Source organism: Tamandua tetradactyla, chromosome 15 (genome assembly GCF_023851605.1).
Source record: "Tamandua tetradactyla isolate mTamTet1 chromosome 15, mTamTet1.pri, whole genome shotgun sequence".
Taxonomy (NCBI): domain Eukaryota; kingdom Metazoa; phylum Chordata; class Mammalia; order Pilosa; family Myrmecophagidae; genus Tamandua; species Tamandua tetradactyla.
In genome coordinates this window covers 49,599,342-49,624,319 of record NC_135341.1, presented here as the reverse complement: position 1 = coordinate 49,624,319, position 24,978 = coordinate 49,599,342, and the positions used below count along the sequence as shown (strand labels likewise).

General features: G+C 44.8%; 1 protein-coding gene and 1 non-coding gene across 3 annotated transcripts in view; one reads left to right on the top strand and one right to left on the bottom strand.

The window, feature by feature from the left end:
• Nucleotides 1-3,722: 3,722 nt before the first annotated feature.
• LOC143658198 (U6 spliceosomal RNA) lies at nucleotides 3,723-3,829 on the bottom strand. The gene has a single exon (XR_013163200.1). It is a non-coding gene; the product is annotated as a U6 spliceosomal RNA (small nuclear RNA).
• A 15,855-nt stretch (nucleotides 3,830-19,684) lies between these two features.
• The window catches only part of CTDSPL (CTD small phosphatase like), a 115,577-nt gene continuing 110,283 nt past the window's right edge, over nucleotides 19,685-24,978 (top strand). For both annotated transcript variants that reach the window (XM_077129815.1, XM_077129814.1), the window contains exon 1: nucleotides 19,685-19,787. In XM_077129815.1, coding sequence (XP_076985930.1) covers nucleotides 19,709-19,787 — 79 coding nt within the window. In that variant the 5' untranslated portion in view covers nucleotides 19,685-19,708. The remainder of the gene's footprint in view (nucleotides 19,788-24,978) is intronic.

Below are 24,978 nucleotides of genomic sequence, written 5' to 3'. Positions count from 1 at the left end.
CATAAACAATAATAATGGTGGTTGTTTTAAGCCAGTAAACTTTGGTTGGTTTGTCATGAATCAATGGCTGGCTGAAACACCTGGATTTCTTCCACTGAGATATACCATATCTGCTCCTAACCACCAATACCAACCACTGAAGCCACCTCACCCCTACCCCACCCCCGTAAAAGAGAGTATTGCCACAGATTAGCTTATATATGACAAGATTCTCAGGCTAAAACAGATCCATGGCTATTCACACATGTGACCATCTAAACAGATCTTTCCTAAAACCTATACTGAGAGAAGGGTGAGATGCTCTGCATGTCTCTCATATTCCCAGTCCCTTCTGATAAAATGAGCCATAGCAGTTTCTTAAACCCAGCACTATGCTCTGTATCACATGGCCATAGTTGAATGGACTGGATCTACCCCAGTGCAAGAAAGCTGCTCGACAGACATACCTGCAGCTGAGAAGACAACTAAGGCAGACACAGGCCAGACAGAGAGGGTCAAAGTCAATCATGGCAATAAAAGCAGAAATTGTAAGCTGGGTCTCAGCTGAAACTCTATAGGGTTGGGATGAGGGTCTAGCCTCTCTGCCCTCTAGGGGTCCTCCGTGTGCTCAGGAAACGATTGCCCCTTGGTTTCGAGGCTTCTTCAGAGGCTGTCAAAGAGTGGCCATGCACAGTCCCCCTAAAATTAGATGGGATCCAAGACTGGTAGAAGAGAATTCACATCCAGCCACCATTGGAGTTCATCCCTTTGGCCCTCTCAGATGGACTGGAGGTCTATGCTCAAGAGGGCGATACAGGGGACAGCGACAAGGAGATCGCAGAGAGAAAATCCTCATGAATGGAGAACTTTTTTCATAACTATCTTACCATTTTACATTCCCAGCACCAACGTATGAATAATCCAGTTTTTCCGCAACCTCACCAGTTTTTGATATTGTCGCTATTTTATTTATTTAGCTGGTCTAATCGGTGTGATAGCTGCATGTGATTTTAATTTGCATTTCCCTAATGATGTTAAACATCTTTGCATGTGCTTATTTGCCATTCATATATTTTCTTTGGTAAAATGTCCCTGCGTCTTTTGCCCATTTTCTAACTCGATTGTTTGACACATTATTTTTGAATTTTCAGAGTTGTTAATAAATTCTAGATAGTGGGCCTTGATCCAATAAATGGCTTGCAGCTATTTCTCCCAGTTTTTAGATAACCTTTTGTGCTGACTTGAAACTGTTATGTACCCCCAGAAAAGCCATGTTCTTTTAATCCACTCTTCTGGGGGCTGACCTATTGTTGGGTGAGACCTTTTGATTAGTTGTTTCCACGGAGATGTGATGCAGCCCATTCAAGGACGGTCTTCATCCTTTACTGGCGTCCTTTAAGAGCGCTCATGGAGAAAGAGAGCTCAGGAAGAAAAATGCCCCAGAAGCCAGAAGGACCAACAGGAGCTGACAGAACACTTTTTTTTTTTTAACTTTTTTATTGTATAGTATAATATATATATATAAAGCAAAGAAGTAAAAAAAGTAATAGTTTTCAGAGCACTCTTCAACAAGTAATTACAGGACAGATCCCAGAGTTTGTCATGGGCTGCCATATGAGCTCAGATTTTTCCTCCTAGCTGCCCCAGAATATGGGAGGCTAGAAGGCTTAATATTTTTTTATCGTCACAATCGACTTATTTTCCTTCTTTTTTGTGAACAATAACATATATACAAAAAAGCAATAAATTTCAAAGCACAGCACCACAATCAGTTGCAGAACATATTTCAGAGATCGACGTGAGTTACAATTCCACAATTTTATGTTTTTACTTCTAGCTGCTCTAAGATACTGGAGACTAAAAGAGATATCAATTTAATGATTCAATATTCATATTCATTTGTTAAATCCTATCTTCTCTGTATAACTCCACCATCACCTTTGATCTTTCCATCCCTATCTTTAGGGGTGTTTGGGCTATGGCCATTCTAAAATTTTTCATATTGGGAGGATCTGTCACTAATATGGGATAGGGAGATGGAACTATCTGATGTTTTGGAGAGGCTGGGCTAGGTTTCAGGACCCATCTGGAGGTTGTAGGTTTCTGGAAAGTTACCCTAGTAACTTTGGAACCCTTGTGGAATCTTATATATTGCCCTTGGTGTTCTTTATGATTGGCTGGAATCGTCCTGGTTGGGAGTTGGCAGATTACGATCAGTAACAAGGTCTAACTGAAGCTAGCGTAAGAGCAACCTCCAGAGTAACCTCTCAACTCTATTTGAACTCTCTCTGCCACTGATACTTTATTAATTACAATTCTTTTCCCCCTTTTGGTCAGGATGGAATGGTTGATTCCACGGTGCCAGGTCTGGATTCATCCCTGGGAGTCATCTCCCACGTCACCAGGGAGACTTTCTCCCCTGGATGTCATGTCCCACACAGGGGGCAGGGCAATGATTTCATTGCAGAGTTGGGCTTAAAGAGAGTGAGGCCACATCTGAGCAACAAAAGAGATCCTCCAGAAGTAACTCTTAGGCATTCCTATAGGTACTCTAAGCTTCTCCACTACCTAAATAAGTTTCACAAGCCTATGTAGGTATCAAGGGCATGGCCTATTGATTTGGGGGACAGAGCCATTTTTTAAACCAACCCAGGAGAAGAATGGCCAGCAGATGTCACCATGTGCTTTCCCATATGACAGAAGAACCCCAGCCACCATCAGCCTTTCTTCAGTGAAGGTATTCTCTTGTTGATGCCTTAGTTTGGACATTATTATGTCCTGAGAACTGTATATTTGTAACCAAATAAATCCCCTTTGAAAGAGTCAACCCATTTCTGGTATATTGCATTCTGGCAGCTTTCACAAACCAAAACACCTTTGGAAGAACAAAAGTTTTAATTTTAATGAAGTCCAATTTATTGGGTTTTTTTTCTTTTATGGATGATATTTTTGTTCTCATGTCTAAGAACACTTCAATTGTCAAAAATTTTCTCCTATGTTTTCTTCTAGAAGTTTTATAATTTATTTTTAAATCTATGATCTCTTTTTTTTTTTTTTCGGTGCATAGTCCAGGAATCCAATCCAGGTCTCCTGCATGGAAGGTGGGCATTCTAACCACTGAACTACCCATGCACCCTTATGATCTATTTTTGAGTTAATTTTTTATAGGTGTGAGGTTTAAGTCAAGGATCATGTTTTGGTCTTTGAGTGTCCAATTGTTTCAGCATTTCAAGCAATTTTAATATAAAAATAAAACATTTTAGATCAAGTTGAACTCCCTTTGTCCCCAGTTCCTCACTTTTTCTTCAGAGGAAACTACTAGCCTCAGTAGCATTTCCAGTATTTGGAGAGTTTTTACATTTTTTACAGACACAGATATATGTATCTAAGAGCAGTAGAGTACTTTTTATGTTCTTAGTCTATATAAATGCTATCAGTTTTTATGCATCATTCCACTATTTATTAATTTTGCTCAACATTTCAATGCTCTTTTATTAACTTTCTAGAGCATTTATTATTAGTTTTATTTATTAGTTCATTCATTTTAAAAGCAATTATGTAGTATTCCATTATATGGCTTCACCACATTTTATTCATTCATTCCACTCTTAGTGAACACTTAAGTTGTTTCTAATTCCTATGATATATATACAATTGATTTTTGGAGACTACATCACAACTTCACCTTTATATGAATTCTTATGATTTCAGTCCCCTAAATTTTGTAATAACTCCTTTTTTAAAAAAATATGGAATATTTCACGAATTTGCATGTCATCCTTGTGCAGGGGCCATGCTAATCTTCTCTGTATCATTCCAATTTTAGTATATGTGCTGCCGAAGCGAGTACTGTAATAACTCAATGTGTTTTGGAAATAATCACTTTGTAATTCTATTAGAAGCCAGAAATTCCTTTTGTCAGCCTCCTTTGCAGCTATATGACCCAAGTACTCTCAATAAAATCCAGCTGCACAAGACTGATTACAAAGTAAGTGACATGGAGGAGGAGGGGTGGAGATGGAGAGTCCTCAAGCCTTTAGAGATAGAGTAGCAAAGATTCTTGGGTGGCATCACGTGTCCCACTGCTGGCAGTGTGAGTCACAAGAGTCTGTACCCTGCTGCAAAAACAAAAACCTCTTTCTAGAACTCTTCAGCAGCATAATCGTAATTGGGGTGTGGCTATGGAGCTGTTAAGCCTCATCCTCTAGGCCTCCCTTCAATACATTCATTGTCTGCTTAAACTAGCCAAGGAGTGTTCCCGCTTATTCTGACTAAGAATCGTATCTGATCCAGATACTGTACTAGGAGTGATTGCCAATGACTGACCCTCAAGAAAATGGGGGATTTGGACTCATTATCCCACTTGGTTGACCCATGAGGTGTTAAAGAGTAATGGTCCAGTGGCCCAAGGCAAACTGTCAAAACAGAGGTCCTTGGAATGAAGTAATGCTTGTGAGGGGATCAATGCTTGTGAGGGGATCGAAGAGCCACTGCCTAAAATCCCAGGGATGGCGTGAAGAACTGAGGGACTCTAAGGTAAGCTGGTGATTTCCTATTGCCCTAGTGGACTCCATGAGAAAGACCAAGCAGCTCAAAGTTCTAAATTATTGTTTCAAGACTCAGAATTTGAACCTGTTGTCAAATTCTGAATTCCACTAAATTCACAGATTAGATCCCTTATGTGAACTTTATGGGATTTATAAGGAAATGTGTGGAACCCAAGATTGGAATGGGGACATATAGGGGGATTCCGTGAACTTCCTTTGCTCCTAAAGTCTAACCAGACTACTCCTGCCTTACTTGAAGACTCTTAAACAGCAGCACCTGAGGCAATCACCTTGCAGGAGAAGCCCTTCTTCTGTATTCTTCACTCCCCTCACTCCTTCAGTGCTTTCAGATCTATAGGAAAAACAGAGACCCACAAGGGGGCCAAGCGCATCATCAACCTGGAGGATTGCACACACACTCTTGCTCCCAGGAGAGGAGGGCGTGACAAAGAAGGACCAGCTCACGGCTCAGCTGTGCAGCCGGCACTGATGTGAGCCTGACCGTAAGAGAGCAGGTGGGAAGGCCATGGGAGAGGCTGCTGCTTTAAGAACTCAATGATGATGGAACATCTGATACGTTTGGACCTAAGGAGAGGAGATTTGCGCACCCTGAGATAAATCTGGACATGAATTAGTGAGAAGAATGAAGAAAGTCAAGTAGGGGAAACAATATAGTTATTAATTTCAGGGAAAACAGAAGTTGAATGGAAAAGGGAAAGTAATCAGAGTTTCCCATATGGTTCAGCTATGAACAGCATTTTTATATTCATAATAAAGTAGACACTGAAGAGTAAACTAACCAAAGGGTACAGCAACCTTGAAGGAAAGAGGACAGGAAATCCGCATGTGAGTAACAGAGGTGGATACAAGGTTTGTAAAAATGAGCTAAATCCTCATCTTCCAGTGGGGGAAATCAATAGATAATGCCTGAAACAGAAAAATAAGGAAATAGCAAAGTTTATTATTTATAAAGATGGATGTAAATTCGCAAACAATGTTAAAAGGGTAAAAAGTGATTGATTGACCCCAGGGAGTGGGATATGGAAGTGGGGTGAGGGGACTGTTGGTACTGCACCAAGACTTATAGTACTCCTTGACTCTTTAAACTATATGCTTGGGTAATTTAGACGCCTAAATCCGGACAGAATTGTGGTTATAATTAAGAAAGGCTCAGTTTAATCAATTGCAGTGTGCTTTGTCTAAAGAGAGTGCCTAACTGAAGAGGGGTGGTGTAGGTTTGGAGGTGGGACAACTGACACAGGGGAATTCTAAGAGGGAGCATTTGCTGTGTGGGTCCAGGACCGGCAGGCAGGAAGGACCCATCCTAGCCCAGATTCCCCAGAAAACAAGGCCTGAGGCAAGGATTTGTGGGTGAACCTTTTATTGGGCAGTGTAATCCCAGGGAAGCAGAAAGTAAGGGGATTCCCGGTGCCTGCCCATGCAAAAAAAAAAAAAGTGAGGGGAAATGAGTTGTGGAGCAGAGAGGAAGGAGAGCAAACAGAAGGTGGTGCATTACTGAGCTGGCACTGCTTATTATCAAGCTCTACTAATTATGGATTTCACAGTGCTGAATGAACACCTGCCTTGCAGGTCAGTCCACCAACGCAAGGAATAAAAAGGATGGTTATCTTCCATCTCCCAGATGCAAGTGGTAAAAATTTGCCTCAATGGAAGTTAACTCTCCCACATTTGCAGGTTTTAAAGGATAGTATCAGCCCCTTCACCAGCGGCTGGGGAGCCAGATCCCATGCCCATGCCCTGTGAATAGAGCTTTGAGTCCAAAAGGCCCCTGCAATCGTGGCAGCGTGAGGCAAGCCCTGGAGAGGTCACTGAAGGATGTAGCAAAGCCCACAGAGAGGCAATAGCCACAATAATGGCCAGGATTGAACAAACAGCCAAGGGCCCAAATACGAAACTGGGAGGACCACACATAGGAGGTGTCCAATATTGGCTCTGGTTCATTAACTACAGCATCAGAACCCTACAGGTACAGCCCTGTAATAGCAGTTGGAACCCCTGCTTCCAACTTTCATGAGTCCCCACAGAAGCTACTGATAGCCACGCCTCTTACTATAAAAGCATCCTACATCAGCCCATAATATTCTGTTGAGTTTGGCTGTGAGAGTGTATCAACCCAAGGAGGGTTTTACCTCCCAAGGTAACCCTCTCCTCAGTAAACTACAAAAAAGCTGTGCAAATGGGATTTGCATTTGTCTGATCTCTGGAAATGACTCCAGTTCTTTGAAAGGATGCATTCATTCATTCACCAAATAAGAATCAAACTCCCACTAAGTAACAGGGAGCATGGTGGTGAGTGAAGGCAGAGAGTGTTCTACCCTTGAAGAACATACTGTTTTAAAAGGAAGACAGTCATCTAATAACATACAAATAAATGGTGTTTTGAAGGCTTGAAACGAAAGGGCTTACCTATTCTTGGAGATCAGGGGAGGCTTCCATGAGTAAGTAACAACTGGTAGGGAGGAATAACTTGTGCAAAAAGAAAAGAGGAAAGCAAAGACCTGGAGAGAGCCTGGCTTGTTCAAGAAACTGAGGCAGCACACATATCCAAGAGGCATGGATGTGTGGTGAGGCTGAAGAGGCAGAGTCAGGCACTTAGCTAGCAGTAGCTGGAGCATAGTACCTCTCTGCCCCTTCAAAAACTAGAAAGGCCCTCTACCAAGAGCTTGAATTAATAGGAAGAAAATCAGATAACCTGGCTACCGACTGCCCTCTGATGGTCAGAATGTGTCAGTGCAGCCTTTCTAACAGCTACACTTTTAAAAACTATGCAAATATTTTTGTGTTTAGGGAAACAGAACATTTCCTAAAACTTCAGTAAAATGGTGCTGAGGGACAAAAATAGTCAATAAATTAAGTTAGGCAATTAGGAAGCAATGGAAAAAGAAAATAAGGGTAGCATATTTTAAAAGAAAATACTTCTACCCTAATTTATAAAAGCAATTTTTAAATGGCACATTTGTTTCAAGTTGCAAAACTCTTCAGAGAGGAAGCTAAAAATCATGATAAAGCATAGAGCAATGATCCTTGCTGAAATAGGACCATTCTCTATGTACTGTTTGGTAGCCTATTTTCTCCATTAAATCATTTGGCAAACTTTTCTCTACAATTCCATTAGACTTACTTTTAAAAATCCTTATTTTACACACATTTTATATAGGTAACAGAGTTGTATTTTGACTTTATGCTTTTACATTCTTCTCACGACATTTAATATAGATTCTTTTCTATGTTCCTGTATGTGAATGAATGCTTAACTGTGTGCTCTACCTGTAAGTTGAAAATACTTTCCATTGTACTTAAGTATCTTTAGTCTCAGGTGGTTTATGATCAAGTTTTTGAAAATTAATATTCTTCTGTTTTGACAAAATGACCCTGAGCTATGGCATACTGCAATAAAATGCCAGCATTTTGCCAACCAAAAATACTAAAATTCATCGTTAAGATATCTGCAAGTGTGAAAAACAGAACTGCTTGGCGTTTGAAAATTTTTTTTAAAGAAGCTAAAAACTCCAAAGAAATAGTGGCAATCCCAGAAAAAATTTAAACTGTAAACCAAAATAAAAGGACAAAACAAATCCTCGAGTCATAATAGAATACATTAAAAAATTATCTGCCACAGTATAAGTTCCAGCCAGTCTTTGAGCTCCTCTATTTTAAATGCTTTTACATGTTTTGAATTAATGAAATGAAGTCAATTATGTGCGCTAATGACAGATCCAGAGTCATGCATTTAATTTATTTAACAGCTCTCAATTTAATAAATTTTTAAAAATTCATTCCACACTGATCATATGCCATGTGCCAGACCCCATGTAATATATACGATCTATGCTATTCTATGAGGATTTCTGAAGTTATGTTTCAATATTTTAGGAAGACCTTGCTTTCTATCATTCTAGAACTATAGTTACTTGATAGATTCTCTCTTTGCTAAATTCACAGTGAAAATTCCATTAGCTGGGATATCTCACTTCTTTTTATCAGGAAACTCTTGGTGGGGAGGGCTCTCCATCCTCTATGGCATGGGTATTGCCAATCCATCTTAGTATTTGCTCTATTTCTCCACTGGGTAAAGTGGTTTATTGGCTGTCAATTTGTAAAGTGCTCTCTGGGAATAGTGGAATGCCAAATGGTAGGAGTAGAAACATATTTCATTGCCCATTCTGTCAAAATAGAATTAACATGCACAATATATCATCTTCTAGCAATGATGGATGAAAATTCCAGTGAGTGATTTAGAGTTTCCATCCCATGGGTGGGATACAGAATGTCTCTGGCTGACAGTGTGTTCTCTGGGGTCTGACAGCTTCCTCTCCTGTCATTTTGGTTTAATAATTGTTATTCTATTTTTTATTTATTGTTTTTTGTTAAAACCTACTCCTCAGATTCATGTATAGATAGACGGATGATAGTTAATGTGCTGGTTTGAAACTGTTATGTACCCCAGAAAAGCCATGTTCTTCTAATCCAGTCTTGTGGTGCAGATCTATTGTGGATGGGACCTTTTGATTAGGTTGTTTCCATGGAGATGTGACCCAGCCCATTCAAGGGGGGTCTTAATCCTTTCCTGGAACCCTTTATGAGAGAGAGCACAGAGATGTTTGCAGACAAAGAAAGAAAATGCCCCAGGGAGAAGCAAGAAGATCCCACAGAAGTTACGAGAGCCATCTGAAACCAGAAGCAGGGAGGAGACAGCAGGCATCATCATGTACCTTCCCATGTGGCAGAGGAAAACCCAGGATGCCAGCTGCCTTTCCTCCAAGAAACTATCTTCTTGTTGGTGCCTTAATTTGGACATTTTCAGGGCATTAGAATTGTATCTTGCAACCAATCCCCTTTGTAAAAGCCTATCATTTCTGATATATTGCATCCCACCAGCTTTAGCAAACCAAAACAGATAGATGATAGACAGATAGATTAAATAGATTAGATAGATGATAGGTAGATAGATAGATAGACAGACAGGCAGACAGGCAGGCAGGCAGGCAGGCAGGCAGGCAGGCAGACAGACAGACAGACAGACAGACAGACAGGTAGATAGACAGACAGACAGACAGACAGACAGATAGATAGATAGATAGATATAGGTAGGTAGGTAGGTAGGTAGATGATGCATAGATAGACAGGTATTTAGAGAAATAGAAACAGAAAAACCCCTCCTACCTTGTCCCCACTTGCCCAGTTTCCTCACTCCTTTCCCATTACTAATAACTAATCCCTTTCTTAACTTTAGCATTGTGAGACACAATGGATGACTGAGAGCGGACCAGGAATATGCTTTTCGGAAAAGTGTTTTCTGAAAAGTCAGATTCACTAACTCAGATGCCAAGCAGGAAACTTAAATGCACAAAAAAGGTCAGGGGTGAGATGTCAGAGGGAGTGGCAAGGCATGTGTAGAACTGGAAACTACAAGTACTGTGTGAAGTTCACAGCTGCCACTCTGCTCCAGATTATTTTGTTTTCAAAACAAAAACTCGATGCTGATAGATCTTCCCAGTGTTCACGATAAATCAGATATGTAGATTTTTATTGCTGTTTGCCCATTTTAAATGTTGGGAAAAAATTCAAAATTTTAAGAACATTTTAAGAATAAGTTATTTTTTGTGATGATGCTAGACAAGTTTGTACTAAGGTTTTTTTGTATGCTGTATGGTATACAAAATGGTATACATTTCATTCTTTTTCCACATTAGTATCCCATTTTTGCAGCACCATTTGTTGGATTTTTTTTCCATAGCAAGCACCAGGAATCGAAGCTGGGTCTCCAGCATGGCAGGCAAGAACTCTGCCTGCTGAGCCACCACGGCCCACCACTTGTTGGATTTTTGTTTGATTGTTTACTTGTTTGTTTTGTTATTGGGAAGGGCATGGGCCACATGGCAGGCAAGAATTCTACCGCTGAACTACCCTTGTACCCCCATACTAAATTTCATATGGAAAAATAAACATGCAAGAACATGAAAAAAATACTGTAGAATGAAAAAAGTATGGGGTGGAGGACTAACCCTACTGTTTCTTTAAAATGGTGTAGTATTAATGGATGAATAGATAGACCAGTGAAACAAAAATAAAAAGTTCAGAAATTAACCCAAGTACATATGGAAATTTAAAACAGGATACTACACATGTGTGAGTGAAGCATCTCAAATCACTGAGGTGAAGATTAACTTTTAAATAAATGACACTAGGACAACAGGAATGAAGATAAACCTAGATTATTATCTCACAACATACAAAAGAATAAACTCCACTCCAAATGGATCAATGACCCAAATGGAAAAGATAAAACCATACAAATACTCATGAAAATTAGTGAGTTGCTAGCAGGAGGACAAGGGGTTAGACCCAAAGAGAAGCAGTGAAGGCAAATACAGCTGAATCATAATCGTGACAAATGGCTTGTCCTGGAGTAACAGGGGTGCCACTCTGGAGTGGCTGTGGTCCCAAATGACTAGTTCCTGAGGTCAGCAGTGGTACCTGGTCATCCTTAGGCCTATTGGGTGCTGGGTTTCTCCAAGGTCTAAGCTGGGTTCCTGTGAGGGCTTGGATGAAGCAGATACCCCTGCTTGGGGACCTTCATGCTGGCCTCCATTCCATGCTGCCAAGGGAGACTCTGACCCCTGGAGACACACAGTACTCAGCCTGGGCTTGACATACACTAAACAGGCAGAAAGGGCTGCATACCCCCTTTATGTCTCCCACCAAAAGCCATCACGGAGCTGTACAGTCAGTAGACATTAAAGAGCTTTGTAAACTCTCCAGGTCAAATCCATGTGTCTTGTATCATCATTTCTCCAAAACATTTGCTTTTAATATTATAAAAATAATTGCAATGCTTCCAGAATGTCCAGAAACTTTGCTTCCTCAGTCCCATCTCCGTGGTCAGATCAGGACAGCTGTCCCCTTCTGGTATGCACTCTTCCAGAGCTTTCGGGGCAATAGACTAACATGTGTATGTTCCTTCCTAGAAAAGCAAAGCCCAGAGAGAAGAAGTGACTTGCCTGTGGCCTCTTTCAGCTGAGACAGGGTCTCCAAAGCTCCCAGTCCCTACAGATCTCTGTGTCCACCCACCCCAGCCCGGTGCTCATCTGTGGATCACAGGGATGATGGCCATTTCAGGATCAAAATAAGACTAGAGAGACAATGGCAGGTCATTGGCTTAAAGAGCCCCATCTAAGAATCCATTTTAGCAGTGCATGTGGAGAGAGGGACAGTGTGCATCAACTACAACTGCAGGTGTGCTCATGAACACGTGTGATAGGGGGAACTAAGGATGTGGGAGCTGGGTATGGAGAGAAGGAAAGGGAGGGAGGGAGAGAGGGAGAAGGAGAGAGAGGGTGCCAACATGGAATGAGGCAAGAAGCTGATTTATTGAGACATTCTCTTTTTCCCTGTATTCCCCCCTTCCCCCATTTCAAGACAACCCAGGCCTCCGGGGAAGTTTATGGGGAAAGTAGACACTGCTTGCCGATGCTCCTTTTGCTCTCATTTGTGATCACATTCATCCAGGAGGCTCAGAGAAACTGTCCACGACCAGGATGGTGTGAGGCTGGATTTGAGGGAAATAAATGCAGCTTCCCCTGGATTTGTAGTGCTTGGCAGAGCTGGGACCTGGAGGGCTAGAAGGCAAGGAAGGGAGGAGAAATCAGCAATGCCAATGTGGGAGAAACCAGCCAAGGCAGAAACAACCTCATCACATGTGTACTCTGTGTTCCAGCACGTATAGGCGCCGGTGTACAGATGAGCATGGACCTGTGTCTGCCAAGATGGGTGCATCTGACTAGACCTGCCCTGTTTGGCCAGACCCAGCCATGGAAGAGGTGCCAGTGGAAGGCACTGTGACAGGAGCCTCCTCTCAAAGCTGATGCCATAAGGGCTTCACTCACACGTGTAGTTACACACACATGGGGTAAGCCTCAATCTCAGCTTTTTATCAGCAGCTTGGGGATGGTGGGCAGAACAGAGCTTGGCCTACAGATTGTAGGCATGTCTGGGTCTGTCTACTTCAGCTCCAACACAGCCTGTGCAGGTATAGGTCAGGGAATAAAGGGGGTAAGTGTGGCTGGGCCAGAGTTCAGGAACCTGAGAGCCTCAGTGAGAGAGGTCATAGATGCCAGAAGCCAAGCAAGGGCATCCCCCACCATCCTGGTCGGGTAGTAGCAGGTACACTTGGATATACGAGAGGCATTGAGGAAGCAATCCATGTGGAGGCTAAAAGTATGAGGATCTACCTCAAAGGGCTCATTGGCATAAGTCACCAAATCAACTTGAGACTCTCTCTCTGCCCCTTCGAAAGATTGAGGGCACTCAGGGCTGTTCTACTCACTTCACTCCAGGGGTTATTCCTTGTGTCAGGGTTTCAGAGTGGACCTATGTCCTCCCTCCACCTAGGACTCCCAGGAGGACCTGAAGGCAGGGCTGTGTCACCTTCCTCCACCCAAGTTCTCTGGACAGGGCAGGTCTGGAATTTGAAGGCAGAGGGGAAATGGTAGGGTTGTACTCCAGGAAAGTTTCTTGGGTTTCTGAGTGGCCTGTATATGCTGTATCTTGGCCCCAAGAGCCCAGGATCCATCTCAGACCAGGCTGTCTCACTCTCAAATTCCCCAAATACTTCTTGAGCAGTACAACTTCATGCCAGGTGTCCTTTTCTCTCTGTGCTCAGGGCCCCTGACTGATTACCCTCTTCTTCACAAAAGCAACCAGCACCCATTCTTCCTTGTCATTTCCCTACTCCAAAACTGGCTGCCAAGTGGAGCATATCACCTCAACTTCCCTGTTTTCCAACCCCCCTCTAGACAAACACACAGGCCCTTATATCTGCTGATACCCTGGGGAAAACTAAATAGAAGTGCAAATGCACAACAGCTAGGTGAATGAAGTATGGACCTGGCTGAGCCTGCAATGGCTGTGGTGTGCCCCAAGCTGCTGACAGGGAGAGAGGCCTACTTCCACATCTAGTTGAGCACATGAAAAGGACCTCACAACATGGTGACCACCAGGGGGCAGACTACATCTGCTGGACCACTGGCCCGTTTAGGGGTCTCATTCTTAGGAATTAAGTATGGGACCTGAGCACAGGTGGAGGGTATCCTTGGGGCAAAGGCAGAGGGAGAAGAAGACCATGAATTCCCATGGGTCAGTGGACATTTGATTGGGAACACCCATGTGTGATGGGGAAGAACGGGTCTTGGGAAGGAGGGTCAGAATGCCTTGGGAACACGGATGCTGTGATCAGAAGGATGAGCTGTAGAGGATCCCTAGGGATAAGGTCTTGGGGCAACCTGAGTGGAGAAGAAAGGGCATACTGGGGAGTAGGGATGGCCTCTGGCTTCCCTAATGACACCTGATCTTCCTAGTCATGGGGAGAGAGAGCTAGAGTTCACACCTCCAGGTGGGGATCTCCACCTCCTCCCCTGAGCAGTGCTGTTCCCAGACCACCCTGGCTCAGGTTGCCCAACCCTGACCCATCCCATGGTTTGTTTCCAAGACCCAATATAATTTCCATTGATGCTTAAGCCGGTTTGAATTGAGTTTTTCACTTCAACCTATAGATTTGAACTAATTTCTTAAGTGGTACCTGTTCCCTGTTTGAAAAATATCAATGGCTCTAGATTACCCACAATTTAAAGTCCAACCTCAACCTGACCTTCAGGACCCCAACCTCTTATCATTATGCCCTACTGCTTCTCAGATGCAGCTTTCTCTGTGGACAGTGTGGATGGATAAGCCCCCCTCATCTGGGAAACCAAGAGATCTAAAAATGACTCTGTCAGCATCATGTCCTGTGTGGGGATGCCTGGAATGTCAGAAAAATAAATCAGCCTGTTTTTGACACCCTCTGATTATTCCCTTGCTTCCTCCATTAGGCTTGAGCCCCTTAACGGTGTTTTCTCTACTGCATCTGGCCCAAGTCTGGCACAGTAAAGGCACCCAATACATATTTGGAATATAAAGAAAAGGGCCTCTGTGGGGGTGGCTTGACTGCTTGGCCTGAGCAGGCCTCCTTGGAGCTGATTTCAGGTTCTGGGCCTCGTTCCCACTAGGAGAGAAGGGCTGCTGCCTGGAGAAGCCTCATCCAGGTTCCAAGATAACCCCAAGAAAGAGAACTGTAGGTGGGTTCAGGTTTGTATCCACTTTACTGACTACTAGGAATCTCTGCCCAAATCCTACATCCACCTCTTCCCCAAAAGGAGACCAGCCACCCTCAGGTCCGATGCCTGAAGAAAGAGTTTGGAAGACTGAGTCAGAGTAAGATGAAGATACAGATAAGCAGGTACTGAGACAGACACCAAGAGACACAGTCTGAGTAATTGATACACAAAACTTGAGACTGAGATGCCCACCAAGAAGAAACAAAGCAGGCCAACAAACAGAGCCTGGAAACAAGAATTCAAAGACTAGAGTGGGACAGGGGCAGACCGGGTATGGTAGATCCAGAGAACATCTCAGAGGGCCCAGAACTCTCTGCCTGGGCTCCCAAGCCAGACACTTGGAGGCCTGTCCTCCTTGCTCATCCCTCACTCTCAAGCCCAACTATCAGGCAGGACTTATCCATCTCCCTTCCAAATGTATCTGAAATTGGTCTGGCTCACTCTAACCCCACAACCACCATTTTCCTTCTTGGATTAATGTCACATCTGCTTCATGCACTGTCCCTCATCCAATCTATTAGTCAGCAAGAACTTTCTATACACATATCTGATAATGTCTTTCCCATAGCTCCCAGAAAAAAGCCCAGACAACTTTCCTAGTTTACAGGGTCCTGTTTGGTCTGAACCCTACCTATCACCAGCACCCTACACTCCAGTCATTTTGGACATTTCTTAGAGCATGCTCTTCCTTGCCTCAGGCCTAGAAACATGCTACTGTTCTCTCTGCCTGGGATCCCCATCCAGTACTTCCCCCTCCCATTTTCCTTTCCCCAAACCACCATCTCACTTTGATGTCAACCCCCTTTGTTCTTTCCTCAGTGGCAGCCTTTCCCTATATCCACCCCTTACCCTAGAGCAGCTTTGCCCCTATATCCTACCTTTGAACCCAACTGGAATTCCCTGCTTTTCCAAAGCTCTACCAGAGACTCCAGACCAGGCTGCACTCACCAATAACCACCATCTTCCCACCTGCTTCTGTCCTAGGCCCCTGGGGACCTGGCTTACCAGCCCTAGTACCATGTCCCTCTACCCTTGGCATCCCATTGCTGCCGCCTCACTCTATGCAGCACTTTTGGGAGTCATGGTTCTCCTTACATTTTCCATTTCTCCCTTTTTAAAAAAATCACATCCACTAGTTTCCTATTTAATAATATTTAAATTTAATAATTAATTTAAGAAAAACATTAAATAATAGTGCAGGTGGTACAAAGTTATTGCATGATGGGTGTTTGGGAAACGTGTCTGTGGTGAACTCTTTGGTGCTCTGTCAGAGGCCCCTTGGGTTCCTTTTACTGTGTCTGTGCATCCCTTTCTGGGACCTGATGTCTTTGGCCTCCAAAGGCTGGCACCTGAGACTGTTCTTGGAGGATTGCCTTCAGGTCACTGGGGTGGCTTTGCCTCCATTCCCAAAGAGCCCAAAGTACCTGGAGGTTTAAGACTCCCAGAGACACCACTTAATTACTGACTGACAGATGTGAGAGTATGATAGCACAGCTCCCTTCCCTCATTTTGGACAGCTCTGGGATCCCCAGTGCCTAGGACAAACCTAGCACGTAGTAGGCACTCAATAAATGTTTATTGAATGAATAAATGTAGCCAAATTTATTAATCTTATCCTTTCTAATTTCTATTTTGTAATTTCTGGAATTTCTGTCACCCTTGGGTCATTCCTACCCAAGGTCAAAAAAGCATGTACCAAGGTGGGCCATGGTGGCTCAGCAGGCAGAACTCTTGCCTGCTATGCCAGAGACCCAGATTCATTTTTTCCAGAGCCTACCCATGTAAAATAAAAAAATCCACGTACCCATATTCTGATATATTTATTTAATTTTTTTACATTTAATTATTTGACCCATTTTGAATATGCTATAAAGAGTGAAGGAGACATATTTTCTTTTTGTTAATAGTCAGTTGTCCCAACAATTCCTGAATCTTTTTATCATTTGTAAAACCAGATACTATCTACAATTCATTCAGTGAGGTATTATGTAATCATTACAATGGCAGTTATGATTATGTCACCACATGGAAAATGCTCACTTTATCATTTTAAGCACACTTTTTACAGCTACATAAAATTATGTGAACATATAGGGAAGGACAGGGAAAGATGGGAGAAGATACAGAATGATTTAAGGAGGGTGGTGGGGTCATCAGTGAACGTTTTGCTTCATTTCTATAAATATTTATAAAATAAATAATAAGTTAAAATTTTAAATGAACAAGAAAATAGAGGGGAAGAAGGACTCAAAAGACAGCAAATTATTTTCTTGCTTGAGCCTGCGGCAAAGACTTGGGTGGAGATAGTTTTATGGGGGAAGTAAATCTTGTGATGCTGAAGGTGGTAGATGATGCAGTTCAGGGAAAATTGTTACTGGAGGGTCCTGGGGAATCTTTGTTACAGAAGACGTCAAAAAAGGAAGTGCACAATGTATGAAAATCACTTCCTTTGGCCCTGTAACCCAGAGTTATGAGTTTCCTTCCAGCATTAAAGTGAGCAGAACCTCTGGAAGGCCCTCAGAAAAGGGATCCAGGACTCAAGATATCTCTGGAAGATCGTTCTCCAACCCCTTAAAAATTCAGTAGTCTTTTTCAGTTGAATTCAGAGAATATCTAGTTAGTGCAGCCTTGGGCTAGGTATTAACGTGCAACTTTATAAAAATACGAAGAGCATTAGAAGTTGTGACAAGGGAAGTCCTGGGTGCCATGGGGCCCTAATCTGGTCTGTACTTAGGGGGATTCTCAGGGCATGCCCAGGTGCCTGGGCTACTTAGACCAGGACTTGACTTGCTAATCAAAGGGGCACTTCACTTCAACTTTCAGGGCTCGACTAACCCAAGCGATTCACTAGGGACCCAAAGGTGTCACACACACACACACACACACACATATATATACAAGGGCAACTAGTGCCAGGAGCCAAGCACAGATACAGAGTCAGGCTGTCACTTGACGTCTTACAACTTCTTGCCTAACAACAACTACCTTTTTACAGCAATTCGCTGTACGTGCCTGTCCCGGGCTGTCTCCCACACTGGGCAGGCACACTGGGACCCTCACTGGGCTCTCCCCAGGTGTAGAGACCAGCCAGGCCTACGGGATCCCCCTCCCCAGAAGCGCTTCTGGAAGTGTACTTTGGAGAGGTTCACTGGTTCCCTCGGTGAGCGTACTACCTAGCTGCATCCAGCTCTGGGGAGTGTGGAGGGGCGAGGAGAATCTTCTCGGCTTTCTGGTAAGCCACAGTACCGCAGGACATGCCTGCAAGGCCTCCAGTGCGCGCGCAACCTGGCGGAGGCGCATCAAGGCCCTCCGGCCGCCAGCCCGCCTACTCAGCCCTGCCCCCGTACGTCACGCTCCGCAGGCCCGCCCAAGTCCTCCTGATTGGTGGAAAGCGCGCGCGAGCGCTCCTGCCCCGCCTCCGAGCCCGCCCCTCTGCAGTACTGACCCAACCCCTGGCGAGCTGGGCTGTGAAAGTGGTTTCCAAGTTGGAATGAGAAAGCGCGGGCGCGAGAAGACTCCGACCCTCCAAGGCTAGGGTTCAGCCGCCCTGCACATGCACGGTCCCTGCCCAACTCGGTCAGCCAGGCTCGAGACGGATCCCTTCCCCTCCCCAGCCCTCGACCGGTTCCCCTGGCCCCTTTGTTGCCAAGGCTCTCTACGACGCCAACAACCCCACGTGCCTGGCCTCCAGGAGGTCAGACTTCGCGGATCGGCCGCCAGGCTTGTTCATCCCGGTCCAACCGATAGCCGCACGCCCGGGCGACTGGACTGGTCCTCAGACGTCCCCATGGCGCGGACCCCTCCTCACACACACCGCCAGGCACTTCATCCCCTAACGCCTCAGGACCTTCCCCACATCCTGAGACCCCTCCCTCCTCCACCCCGCGTAACCTCTGGGTCCCTCCCAACCTTCCTAGCATCCGCGGGCTTTTCCTCACATCACCGCACCGCCAGGACCCAGGCGGTCTAGATATAAAAAACATTCTTCCGCCCCCACCTCCGCAAAACGCAGCCCTCCGCGCCCATGCGCCTGTCCCTCAGCTCCCGCACCTGGTCCCCCCTCACCAAGCACCTTCCATAAGAGACCCTCACGCCTCCACCTCCGATCTCACACACCTATTCCAGCCTCTTCCTGCCACCTCCATGAAAATACCCTCCTCGGACCCCCTCTCCGCGCACAAACCCCAGCTCCCTACTCTCTTGGCGCCCGCATCCTTGCGATCCCCGCCAAACCCCCGGCCCCCCCCACACGCCCCAGGCCTCTCCGAACATTTGCCGCCCACCAGAGGGCCCCTGCTTACCTCCTCTCACCTGCCCCAAACTCCTCTCCGCCTCCCTCACACCCTAGACTACTCTCCCATACATTTTCCCAGACCCCTGGCACCTCCACACACACACACACACACACACACACACACACAGGACCCCTATGATGTTCTCTGCATCCCAAGCCCCTCACCCCACGCATCTGCCCAAGACAGCTCTCACGAACACCCCCTCTCGTCCTCCACTCACTGCATGGGTCTAGGCCCCTCACCCCTCTCCCCACGGGGCGGGCGGGCGGACAGGCAACGCCGGCGGCGGCGGAGGCCGGTCCCCGGGCCCGGACACACCCACCCGCCCGCCCTTCTTTCCCTCCCTCCCTCCCTCTCTCCCGCCCTCCCGCCCTCGCTGCTCGCTCACTCCTTCCCCCTCGCCAGCCCGCCCGCTCCTGCTTCCCGCCGCGGCTGGCCTCCCGCTCCGCCTCCCTGTGCGCGGCTTTCCCGGGCGCGGCTCCCGGGTTCATGGTGACTAGGCGGCGGCCGCTCCAGCCCAGCGGCGTCGGCGGCGGGAGCCGGGGCGCGGGCCCGGGCCACTTCTCCCAGAGCGTGGGGACGCGCGACGGGCGCGCCCGGGAGGCGGCTGCGAGTGCCCCCCCGGCCCGCGGCCCCGCGCGCCCCCCGCGCCGCGCCCCCGCGCGCCTGGCTTGCGGGGGGCAGGGCCCGCGGGCGGCCGCCGCGCCGCGCACCCATGGACGGCCCGGCCATCATCACCCAGGTGACCAACCCCAAGGAGGACGAGGGCCGAACGACAGGCGCCGCGGAGAAAGGTAAGGCGAGGCGCGGGCGGGGCCGGCGGCTGCGGGCCGGGGGCGTGTGCACACCCTGCGCCACCGGAGTTTGCGGCTGTCCGCTTCCACGGGCCTGGAGCGGGGGTGCGCCTGCTGGAGAGGGTGTTGTGTGTGTGTATGGGTCCCTGACGGAGAGGGTGCGTGGGTGTGAGGTGCGCCTGCCAGAGGAGACAAGCGTGTGCTCCTAACAGGCGGAGAGTGTGTGTGCGCCGACAGAGAGGTGATGCAGGTGTGCGTGCATTCGACAGGGAGGTTGTGAGTGTGTTTGATCCTCGCAGATTGTTTGCACACATGCTGACAGAGAAGTTGTGAGTGTATGTGTTTGTACACCTAACAGAGGTTGTAAGTGTGTTCTGTGGCAGGTTGTGTGACCCTGACAGGTTGGGAGAGTATGCATGTGGCCTGACAGGTTATGAGTGTGTGTTTGATATGTTTTTTGTGTACAAAGAGGTTGAAAAGGTGTGTGCACACCTAATAGAGATTATGAGTGTGTGTGTTCCTAATAGGTTGTGAGTGTGTATGTGATTCTGACAGGTTGTGTGTGTGTGTTCCTGATAGGCTGCAAGTTTTTATTTCTTATTTAGAAGTTTATGTGTACATGCCTGACTGACAGGTTGTGGAGTGAGTGTATGTGTGTGTCTGCATCGTGTGCATATGTGTGAGCCTGTAGAGGTTGTGTATTCACTCCTGACATAGAGTTTGTGTGTATATGTGTGTTTGGTTGTGTGCCTACATCACCCAACCGGCAGATTGAATGTAATATGTCCATCAACTCAGAGGAAATATGTGTGTGCGCTTCTGTGCATGTGAGCACAAGGCTCTGTATGCAGATGTGTGCCCCTGTGCAGTATACATGCACCAGACAGTGAGGTAGTGTGAGTGTGTTTAGTTGGTTGTGCAAGTGTCGGGGAGGGAGGAGAGGCAGTGCTGAGCCATCCTTACTCTTCTAATCTCGGCGCCACCAGCCTGCTGAGCGGACCTGCAAAGCCCCCAGCCTCCCAGAACTCTTTTAGCACCTGGCTCCAAGAAGCACTTGGGGAGCCCTTAAGAGTGCCAGGAGTGTCCCCTCCCAAAGAGCTGGCCGAGGCTGGAACCGGCACTGTATTGCAGAGCCTGGTTTGATTTTGGCACATTTTGGTTCCAACTCCCCATCCTCTGTTTCCTTCTTGCTCTTTTTTTGTGTGTCTCTGCCCCTCTCCTGGATGCCCTGCTTACCATTCTCTAGAGTTCTGAGGCTTAAACAGGCTATTTTGAAGGGCCAAGGAATCTGGCTCATTTCTTTCTGGCAACTAAAGCTTGCCTCTTTTTCTCTTCCTGCCGTGCACCTGGCAAAAACACCTGGGCGAAGGTCAGGAGGGGCCTATCAGGACCCCCATTTCCTCCCCAGGCCTGGCCTGGACATGGCAGGCTTTGGGAAAGAGATTTCTTCCATGTACTATCACCCTTGCTGGTGCCAGAGGGGTGAGATATGCCACCCTGGTGAGGAAGATGGAGGGGCTGGGGGAATGCACTCAGCCACCTCTACTGGAGCACAGACCATTAGGAAAATGCAGGGAGATACCAGAGGTACCCTTAAGTTGCTATTTTTTAGTCTATCTGTGCTTTTATAGACCATAAACATTGTACTTCTGCAGACTTGTTTACTTTTATATAAAATTAGAATTCAAACTCTCATAGGTATTCTTCTGTGCCTTACAAAATTCGGCAAGAGGCTGCCCCAGGTGAATTCCTCTGTCTCTCTGGGGCTCATGTAGTCAAACCCAAGGTGATTCGGCCTTCCTTTTACAAAGAGTGTCAGTTTTGGGGTCCCTGGTTGCCCAGCTTTGGACTGGACATGTCCCCTCAGAGGAGGTTTACTAGGAGGCATCATAGAGATTTGTTGCCTGTGCTTTTTACCCAGTCACTGTGGATTGAGTGCTTTGTGTGACACTGTTTAGAAGTGTGACATAATGCAGGGAACTCCCTCTGCCTTCTGGCTGCACCCCTAGCCCCTTCTTACTCTAGGAGCAGGAGCCTCACCTACTTTTCCTTTTCTTCTACCTGCAAGGACTTTTAGAGCAAAGAGTCAACCTATCCAAAATCCAAACCATATTCAAATACTCAAGGATGGTGCATGTCTTATCCAAGTTATTCGCACTACTTTTCGCTGTCTATTATTATCTTTAGCAGCGTATTTGCTTTCCATTGTCAAATTGATCGGTTGTAAACAGATTGAAGGAGTTCCTCACCTGCTACTCTGGGATGAGGTGGCTGGCTAGTCCGTCCCACTTCTTGCCAAAGCATTCACATCATACTCTGTTTGTTAACTTTTAAAAGTCAACATAATTTTGGTTAACGAGAATGTAGCAATGAACTTTAGATCTAAACTTTATAGTGGCTTCAGATTCATAAATCACTAAAAAGGTTCAGCAATGTTGCTGTCTTTAGTTAGGCACAGTATATTGTATATAATTTTAATTTTAGATTGGCAGTCATTTTGTTTTAAAATATTAGGCCCATGATGTTTTAAGTTTTGTGACAGGGAAAAAACATTGGCTTTTAAAGTTTACTTTCATCATTTATTCTGTAAAAGAGTATTAATAATGACTACCTCTTGAGTTTGATGTGAGGGTTAAATGAGATTACATTGAGGACTGTGCCTGCTTCCGCAGTGTGTGAACTATTCACTATTCTGGTAACCGTTTTTTTAAGTGTAGATTTGCGAAGAAAGTGCTAAGAATGAGTTGTGATGTTTTGCACAAGTTTAATTTTCTTGACATATTGCCGCATGGTGGTGCACCACTTGGTAATAACTGTAACTGAGCTTAACCAATAAAATATGTTTCATTTATTATAGTTGGGCTTGAGTTGATTAATATTATAAAGATGCAGAGAAAAAATTCCCTATGAGTTTAACTCCAGAGATTTCATCTTACAGATCAATGAGAAAAAATATAACAACACTAGAAAAGTGAATAAGAGATATCAACAGAAAAGTCACAGAAGAGGAAATCCAAATGGCCAATAAGTGTATGAAATAACACTCAACTTCGTATGAAACATTTTCATGAATCAAATTGGTAAAACATTTAAATGACTAACAACATTCAAAGGAGGTAAAGGTTTTGGACAATTGATACTCTTATAGACTTTTGTGAAAGAATAAAGTGAGTCCAGACTTTTCAGAGAGTACTTTAGTATTAAATCTATTAGGAATGCATTTGGCTGCAAATAACAGAAAACCAGACTTACTGTGACCTAAACCAATCATTTATTCTTCTCCTGTAACAGTCTGGAGGTAGGCTGCTGCTGGCTTTTGTTTAGCAACTCATTGATATTAGGGCCGTGACTCTCTTGGCTTTCCTTCATGTAGTAACATGAAGGAGGGCTCCCACCCCTCCAATCACTACATCCATCTTTAGGGCAGGAAAAAGGGATAGTACTAGTCATGTCTGTCCCTTTTACCTGGAAAGCAAAAACATCCTCTTCCTCTGGTAAACTTTTGCTGATGTTTAATTGGCCAAAACAGGGCCACATGGCCAACCCTAGCTGCAAGCTAAGTTAGAAAAGTGAGTACCTGACTTTGCCAGTCTTTGTTATGGGAGGCTGAAGGGTGGAAGAAGATAAGAAATGGAGGAAAAAAAGATGTTGGTTCAGCCGGCAACAATTTTGGCCACACCTCCAAAGCCCCAGGTTTCTTCTAGGCCTGTCCTAGAGAAATATTCTCATCTGCAAGAAACATTTACAAGAATTTTCACTGAGGGCTATATTGCCTGCAGCAGCAAGAATTGGAAACTTACTGTCAATTAATAGGGGAACAGTTAGACTATGGTATACCAGTAGCATAGAATACTTTGTGGTGTTGAAAATAGTGAGTTAGATTAGACCTAAACATACTGAAATGGAAATTTCCAAGACTTTTTAAGGAAGGGAAAAGGAAGTTAAAGAACAATATAAACAATATGATTCTGTTTGGAAAAAAAAACCTCACACGCACAAAACTGTACATATGCCTAGAAATGCACAAAAAATATCTGGAAGGAAATACTTCAAACTGATAACACTGATTTTCTCTAAGGAGGGAACTCCAGTGGAAGGTGGAGGGGAACACAAATGAAAGAAATTTCCCATAGCTGTTTGAAGGGAAAGAAAGAATTTAAGGAATTGAACAATATTGAAACAAGAAACTCAATTAATATGCAGTATCAGTGGGAACCTATCAACTCAAGCTAACCAGTTAATTATTTTGTAAGCTAATATATGGCCTTTAATGTGATTTCTGCAGGCAAGTTTGTTTTGGCAGATGGTTTAGCCCAGGATGCTAGGTATGTTTCCCCACATGTTTGCAGTACTTAAGCTTGCTAAGAAATTCTTAACTTTTGAGCTGCTAATAAATTACAATAAAAATAAGTCTCTTAGAAGCAACAGTTATTTAGGATGGCATAACAGACTTGATTAACTTTTTTTAATTAAACTTTTTATTTTGGGATAATTGTTGATTCACATGCAGTTCTAAGAAATCATACAGAGGGGTATGATAATATCTTGCACAACTGTAGTCTTAACATTTATATAGTCAAGATACAAGAAAATTCTGTCACCACCAAATCACTCATGTTGTCCTTTTATAGCCACACCCACTTGCCTACCATCCTGTTTCTCTTCTTAATCAATAGGAACCACTGGTCTGTTCTCCATTCTAAAATTTTGTCATTTCAAGAATGTTATATAAATGAAATCATACAGCATGTGATCTTTTGGAGTTCACTTTTTTCACTCAGCACAATTCTCTGGTGATCGATCCAGGTTGTTGTGTGTATCAATTTTATGTTATTTTCATTACTGAGTAGTATTCCATAGTATAGATATAGCACAGATTGTTTAGCCATTCATCCTTTGAAATACATCTGGATTGTTTCTGTTTTTGTTATTACCAATAACAGGGTTCTAAACACCAATATACAGGGTTTTTTGTGAATGTGAGTATTCATTTCTCTGGAATAAATGCCCAGGAGTACAATTGCTGGGTCATGTGGTAGTTCAATGTTTAGTTTTCTAAGAAACCGCCAAACTGTTTTCCAGATTTACGTTCCCATCAGCAATATTTGAGTGTTTTCTAGTGCTTCCGCATTCTTACCAGCATTTGGTGTTGTCACTTTTTTAATGTAATTTGATTGAGATGTATCCAAAG